General features: G+C 53.7%; 1 protein-coding gene across 2 annotated transcripts in view; it reads right to left on the bottom strand.

Annotated features, from left to right (window-relative positions):
• Positions 1 to 212: 212 nt before the first annotated feature.
• CAPN5 (calpain 5) overlaps positions 213 to 7,599 on the bottom strand; it is a 131,999-nt gene continuing 124,612 nt past the window's right edge. For both annotated transcript variants that reach the window (XM_039512069.1, XM_039512070.1), the window contains exons 12-13: positions 2,844 to 2,980; positions 213 to 1,642 (exon numbers count right to left, since the gene is read on the bottom strand). In XM_039512069.1, the coding sequence (XP_039368003.1) occupies positions 1,460 to 1,642; positions 2,844 to 2,980 (320 nt within the window). In that variant the 3' untranslated portion in view covers positions 213 to 1,459. The remainder of the gene's footprint in view (positions 1,643 to 2,843; positions 2,981 to 7,599) is intronic.

The following is a 7,599-nucleotide window of genomic DNA, read 5'->3' as shown; positions in this document are numbered from 1 at the left end:
GGCAGGACAGGAGAGGGGGAGCCATGCTCTGGAGGTGGGGAGTGAGTGGGGGAGGAGAGGGAGCTGTGCTCCAGAGGTGGGGGGGGGGAGTGAGGCAGGATGAGGCGGGGGAGCGGTGCTCCGGAGGTGGGGGGGGTGAATGGGGCAGGGCGGGGGAGGGGAAGCCACACTCTGGAGGTGGGGGGTGAGTGGGGCAGGACAGGGGAGAGGGAGCTGCGCTCCAGAGGTGGTGGGGGAGTGGGGCAGGATGAGGAGAGGGAGCTGTGCTCTGGAGGTGGGGAGGGGTGAATGGGGCAGGGCGGGGGAGGGGAAGCCACACTCTGGCGGTGAGGGGTGAGTGGGCAGTATGGAGGAGGGGGAGCCACGCTCCAGAGGTGAGAGGGGCAGGATGGGGGGGGGAGCTGTGCTCCAGTTAGGGGGTGTCTGGGGCAGGGCGGGGGAGCGCTAGCCATGCTCAGGGCAGGGAGCCATCCCCGAGTGCTCCTCCCAGCTCCAGCAGCAGCAGCACCTGCTGCTCTTCCTGCCTCCGGTGGTAGAGGCCAGTTACTGCGAGTAACCAGTGTCGGGGCAGCTGGAGCTGGGGTTGGAGCAGAGCTGGGGGCAGAGCCGGGCTGGGTGGAGCTCCCTCCCCGCCCCCTGGGGGGCTGGCCCAGGCTCCGCCACCCCCCCCAGATGTTCCTCTGCACCCCACAGTTTGGGGACCACTAAACTAGTTAAAGGGGCCAAATTGGCTATTCCATTTCCCCCTCTCCCAATTATCAATGGAAGACGGGGGCTGATACTTGGCCAGGTAGAGCACACACAGCTGAAAGTGAGGCAGCAGGCACTGGGTGGTGCAGCCGTAACCTCCGCCTGGTAAGGTGGGGCCGCTGCCCAAGGAGGAGGGGATTCACTGGTTTGGAAAGACTGTGGACATTTTCCAATGTTTTCTCCTTCCAGCTGCTCTACCGCCAGCGTACAAACTGGGGCCCACTACGCATACAAACGTCCATGTGCATTTACACCACTTGTTATCTACTTTTCTGAGATGCCTCCACAGATGTGTGATTAAAGGAGACGTCAGTGATGATGAATTTCCATACGGTTGTCTAAAACCAAGCAGGTAGATTGAAGAGGCATATTGCTTGGTGAGACCAATCTGCCCATCTCTGGGGGTGCGCGACATCCCCATGTAAACAAACAGCATCAGGATATCCCAGTCTGGCTGTCACAGAATGTACCATATGCCCAGTGCTTTCACACCGGCACGAACCACTTTAGTATTGCCTACAAATGATGCCTCGTGTGAGTAAAAGAATCATTTTGGTTCCCAAAAAGGCACCTTGTTTAACATTGAAAACATAAGACTGGCCCCTTTAAGTGTGATGCATGCATAGTTCATGCCCTCTTGCAGACAGGACATACACTATATATATTTTATATTCACATATATGGCTCGAGAAGAAGAGTCCTGGAGAAGCTAGACATTGGTGAGTTTGTTACTGCTGAGCAGTCTCACAGCAATGCTTCCTGAAATGCCACTGGATTTTTTGTTCCCCTTATCTTGGAGATGAAGGGTTTGCTGTGACAGACGGTCATCGGGGTCACCAGTTAGGGCCACCTGGCCCAGGAACTCATCACTTATAATGTTATGGTTCCAGACCTAGAGAAACAAAACACAAAATGACAAGGTGTCCGGTGGCACTTTAAAGACTAACAGATTTATCTGGGCATAAGCTTTCGTGGGTACAAAACCCACTTCTTCAGATGCATCACAAAATGGGTGCTGCTCCTGTTGGGCCACATGCAAGCTTTCTGCTGCAACCTATTCTGCACGTACAAACGTCCGTACAGGGTATACGGGGGATGCCTTTATCATTCTAGTCTTGCTGTTATTGATGAGTTCTCTTGCAGTAGCACCGAGAGGCCCCAGATGAGATCAGGGCCATATTGTGCTGGGTACTGTACATACAAGAAGCGAGACAGTCCCTGAGCTGAACAGCTCACAGTCTAAATAGAGCAAACAGACAAAGGATGGGAGCAGGGAAGTATTGTTATAAATGGGGACCTGGGACACAAAGAGACAAAGTGACTTGCCCAAGGGCACTCAGGAAACCTGTGGCCAGATCTCCTGGAACTTAACCTCTAGACCAGCTTCTCTCTCCACCTCTGCAGCTGGTGAACCTTGATCTTCCTCCACTTTTGAAATGGTCACTGAGCTAATCGTTTTCCTGGGTGGACGAGTGGACTTTTTAACCCTTGTCACTGGCCATACAGAGGGTATTTTAATGACGTGATGACTTGTGCCCTTGCCTCTCCCAGGATTAAATACACACCTCCTCTGATCCCTGCGGACTGGGGTCAGAACGACAGCATGGAAGCATGTAAGTGACTACATGAGCTGAAAGGCAGTGGAGAATCAGACCCCACATTCCTTTTGTTTTTAGGGCTCCCTTAAGAGGCTACACTTGATGTGAAAAGTATCTGTAGTACCTCATAATGAGCAACTCCTGAAGCCCTTACTGAATCCAAACTTGGGCAAACTCCCATTGACTTTAGTGGGAATTAGACCAATGAAGAGCTTAGTCAAAAAGCTTGACAATTTGTCCACTAGTACCTGCGCATTTTCTAAAGCGCCAGGCCTCCTTAAGCCCACATTTCTGGTTAAGAGCCTGACAAATTAATACTTTTCACTTAACATGTTAAATAACTGAGTCTCACAATCCCCCAGGAGGCAAGTATGAGCATCACTGTTAGGGAAACTGAGTCACGAAGTATTTTGATGAAATAGTCAGTGCTGCCCTGCAGATCAGGGAATAGAACCTGTGTCCTGCCGGCTCCCCACAGATTGGTCTTTTAGTCACCTGTACAATGATGGGCTGTCCTGCCTTCTTGCGATAGAAGAGACCTTTCACATCAAACTCTGGAGCCTGGGTGTTTTTCTGCACTGAAGATCGAATTTTGTTCCCTTCGCACTTTATGATCACATATGGGTCTGCTCCTGGGGAGAGGAAAGAGAATTAACCTCTTGCCACAGCTAACGTCATTCCTCCCAGCCCTTGCTTGGGTCACTCCTGACAGTGGGTATAATAGTCGATAACCCACAAATGGCGGCAGGAAATCAAGCAAACTCTGTAAATAGGGACAATGCTACTTGCCCACCTACGCGTTGTCCTTTGAGATCTACAGACGTCCGGGGGCCAAGGCTCATTTGCATTATGTGTGATGTCACCCTGGATGTGGGCTAGCAGCTGAGCAAACCAGCGGAAGGTGGTTCCCAAACAGTGAAGTGACAACATCACTGTAACATACAAGCCCAGATGTTCCAAACTGACTAGTGATTTTGGGTGCCCAGCTTGAAACACTCTGAAGAAGCCTGATTTTCAGACAACAGGTGCTCAGCACATTCTGAAAATCAGGGGCCTTCCTGCTGGGCCCTCAAAATCACTAGCTGCTTCGGAGCATCTTGGCTGTAGGCCTTGACAAAAAACAGTCCCATAAACATGAACAGAAGAAAACACACCAAGGCCACACTGCAGTGCAATGAAGAACTTACCTTGTTACCAGTGCTAGGACCTCTCTTCACTGCTCAGTGAAAAAGATAAGCACATACGAGACGTAGGTAACTGTTTTTTCGTCTTTGAGTGCTTGCTTGCTCATGCCGATTCCAAGTAGGTGACTCCCAAGCCTTACCTATGAGGCGGGGTCGGAGTTCACAGAATCACTGATTGTAGCACTGCTCTGACGAATGTGGCATCGTCTCTAGCCTGTGGCGTAATGGCGTCATGCGACGTAAAGGCGTGGATCGATGACCACCTCACTGCCCTGCAGATGTCTTGAATAGCAACATGTGCCAGGTATCTTTGCCAAGTCATAGCACGCCAGGATACAGGACATGATCCAAGAAGAGATCCTTTGGGACCAGGCTGGAAGCCCTTTCATCTGCTCCGCAATTGCAATGAAGAGTTGCATTGATTTTCGAAATGGCTTCGTTCTTTCCACGCAGAAGGCTAATGCTCCTCTGACATCCAGGGCGTGGAGCATTTGTTCCCTGTTAGCATGCAGCTTAGGAAAGAACACAGGAAGAAAAAAGCCCTGGTTCGCGTGGAATTGAGAAACTACATTTGGGAGAAAGGCTGGGTGCGGTCGCAACTGCACCTTGTCCTTATAGAAATCCGTATATGGGGGTTCCAAAGTTAAGGCCTTAAGCTCAGACACCCTCTTGGCTGAAGTTATAGCCAGCAAGAACACGACTTTCCAGGAAAGGCAGAGGAGGGAGCATGTTGCTAAGGGCTCGAAAGGAGGTCCCTGCAGTCTAGAGAGCACCAGGTTGAGCTCCCATGGGGGAATTGGCTGTATTGGAAGTATTTTCACACAACACACGGTCAACCTGTGGAACCCCTTGTCAGAGGATATTGTGAAGTTCAAGACTGTAACAAGGTTCAAAAAAGAACTAAGTAAGTTCATGGAGGGTAGATCCATCAATGGCTAATAGCCAGAATGGACAGGGATGATGTCCCTAGTCTCTGGTTGCCAGAAGCTGTGAATGGGCGACGGAATGGATCACTTGATGATTACCTGTTCTGTTCATTCCCTCTGGGGCACCTAGCATTGGCCGCTGTCGGAAGACAGGATACTGGGCTAGATGGACCATTGGTCTGACCCAGTATGGCCGTTCTTATGTTCTTGACCAGAGTCCAGGAGAGCTCTGATGAACTCTATTCTCTGAACTGGGGTTAGGTCAACCTTGCCACATTCAGTATCAGGCCGAACCTGTGGAACATCATTTGAATTAGGCTCACAAGGACCTCCACCTGGGCCCTGGAGCAGCCTTTGATTAGCCAGTCGCTGAGGTACAGGAATACTTGCACCTGCCGTTTCCGCAGGAAGGCTGCCACGACCGACATGGACTTGGTGAACACCCAAGGGGCCGCCAAGAGGCTGAAAGGGACGACTGTGAACTGATAGTGGGTGTTGTTGACCAAAAAGCGGAGGAACTGTCTGTGGGACGGGATGATGGACGCGTGGAAGTACGCATCCTTCAAGTCGAGGGCTGCGTTCCAGTCCCTCAGATCCAGGGAGGGGATAATGGAAGCCGGGGAGACCATGCAGAACTTTATCTTTTTCATGAATTTGTTCAGGTTTCGCAGGTCTAAAAACAGGCCTGAGACCACCCTTGGCTTTCGGGATTAGGAAATATTGAGACTAGAATCCCCTGCCCCTGAATTCTAGAGGAACTTCCTCTACCGTTCCGAGTTGTAGGAGCATTTGCACCTTCTGCATGAGAAGTTGCTCATGAGATGGGTCCTTGAAGAAGGACGGAGAAGGAGGGTGGGAAAGCAGGAGGGACCAGAATTGGAGAGAATATCTCCTGTGCTCAAGACCCATCGGTCTGAGTTGATTTGTGCCCAGGCACGGTAGAAATGGGATAGACGATTCACAAAAGGGAGGGGAAGGCTCTGGAATCTGAACTGGTGTGTCGCCCCCGGGCGCACCTTCAAAAGTTTGGCTTGGAGGCTTGGAGTGCCGGTCTCAGTGCTGGCCTGGCTGCCCATCTCTTATCCTTTCAGAGGTTCCCAGGCTACAGCTGTTGATGATGGAGGGGCCTGTGGCTCCGAAACCACCAACAAGGATCTGGACCCCGGCCCTTTGGGTTGGTGGTAGGCCCATGGGGTCCAGGACGGCCATTGAGCCAGCACTTGCCACTGCGGTGGCCATGACATCATGGGTAGTGGCTGTCCACCTTATCTGGAGTGGCCAGCTTCCCCTAGAGGTGTATGATTCTGCCTCCAAGTCCGATGAAGACTCCGACCCTGGCAACCACGGTGGTGCGGAGCGAGATGGTGCCGGGGAGCTGTGCCGAGGTGAGGGCGAGCGGTGCCGCATCATTGCCGGCTTTCCCCTAGAAGGCACTGTGCCTCTTTGAGGTAACTGTGACAGTGCCAGTGCCGGCACCCACGTGGGGAACTGCGCCATCATTGCTACGAGGTCCCTCGCCTCCTCGAAGGCATCTGGCATGGCAGGAAAGTCCAAGTCCTCCTCCCGACACTCCCTCACTGGGGAGTCCACTAGAACCGGACTCGACGGACCTCCCTGCAAGGCTGGAGACAACAGTGCTGGCTGAGTGGGCGCCGGAGCAGGGTGTCCTGGCATGGGACACATTCTGCCAGTGCCTCCTCGCTCCACTGCTTTAGTGGGAGAGAGACTTCTGTCGGCCTTCTTTCTTTTGTGCGGCACCGGCGAATGGGAGTGGTGCTGGGCACTCACACTGGAGGAGGTCTTCAGCGCCGGGGAGTGGCCGTGCCTAGGGTCCCTGGAGCCCGAGTCCTTTCTTGGCACCGCAGCCTCTCTTATGGCGGCCGTGGCGCTCCACACCAAAGTGTTGGCTTGGGGTCGGACACAACTGTGCTGACTGGGGACGAAGGGCTGACTCCATAAGGAGTCATTTCAGCCTAAATTCCTTCTCCTTTTCAGTCCTTGGGAAGAAGCCGCACAGATTTTGCACTTTTCAGTCTGATGGGCTTCCCCCAAACACTTGAAGCAGGAGTCGTATGGGTCTCCCTTTGGTATAGGCTTCAGGCAGGACCCGCACAGTCTGAACCCTGGAGACCAAGGCATGCCCCGGTCCCCGGGAGGAGAATGTGGTGGGGGGAACCTCCAACTGAAGCTTATCTAAACTAACTAGGAACTACTTGAACTAATACTAAGTTTTCAACTATTTACAGGTATAACAAGAAAGAGTCCACTAGGGGGTCGCTTGCCATCGCAAGAGAAGAGCTGCTCCAACGACCATCACTGGCGGTAAGAAGGAACTGAAGAGGCGGTGGGTCTGCCGGGACCTATACACTGCCGGGAAGGTGTCATTCAGGGGACTCCACAGCCGAGCCGATGGGTACCGCTAGGGGGAAACCTTCCGACGACTGTGCCGACCCGACGGGTACCGCTAGGGGGAAACCTTCTGACGACTGTGCCGACCCAACGGGTACCGCTGGGGGAAAACCTTCCGACGACTGTGCCGACCCAACGGGTACCGCTGGGGGAAAACCTTCCGACGACCGTGCCGACCCGACGGGTACCGCTAGGGGAAAAACCTTCTGACGACCGCACCAAACTGAGGGTACCGCTAGGGGAAAAACCTTCTGACGACCGCACCAAATTGAGGGTACCGCTAGGGGAAAAAGCTTCCGACCGTGCCGACCCGACGGGTACCGCTAGGGGGGAAAACCTTCCGACGACTGTGCCGACCCAACGGGTACTGCTAGGGGGGAAAACCTTCCGACGACTGTGCCGACCCAACGGGTACCGCTAGGGGAAAAACCTTCTGACGACCGCACCAAACTGAGGGTACCGCTAGGGGAAAAACCTTCTGACGACCGCACCAAACTGAGGGTACCGCTAGGGGAAAAAGCTTCCGACCGTGCCGACCTGACGGGTACCGCTAGGGGGAAAACCTTCTGACGACCGCGCCGAGCCAATGGGCACCGCTAGGGGGAAAACCTTCCGACGACCGTGCCGAGCCAATGGGCACCGGTGGGGGAAACCTTCCGATGACTGTGCTGCCCCGACGGGTACCGCTAGCGGGAAAACCTTCCGACGACCGTGCCGACCCGACGGGTACCG

This window comes from Mauremys reevesii, linkage group 1 (genome assembly GCF_016161935.1).
Source record: "Mauremys reevesii isolate NIE-2019 linkage group 1, ASM1616193v1, whole genome shotgun sequence".
NCBI classification, from domain to species: Eukaryota; Metazoa; Chordata; order Testudines; family Geoemydidae; genus Mauremys; species Mauremys reevesii.
This window is presented reverse-complemented; position numbering and strand designations above follow the sequence as displayed.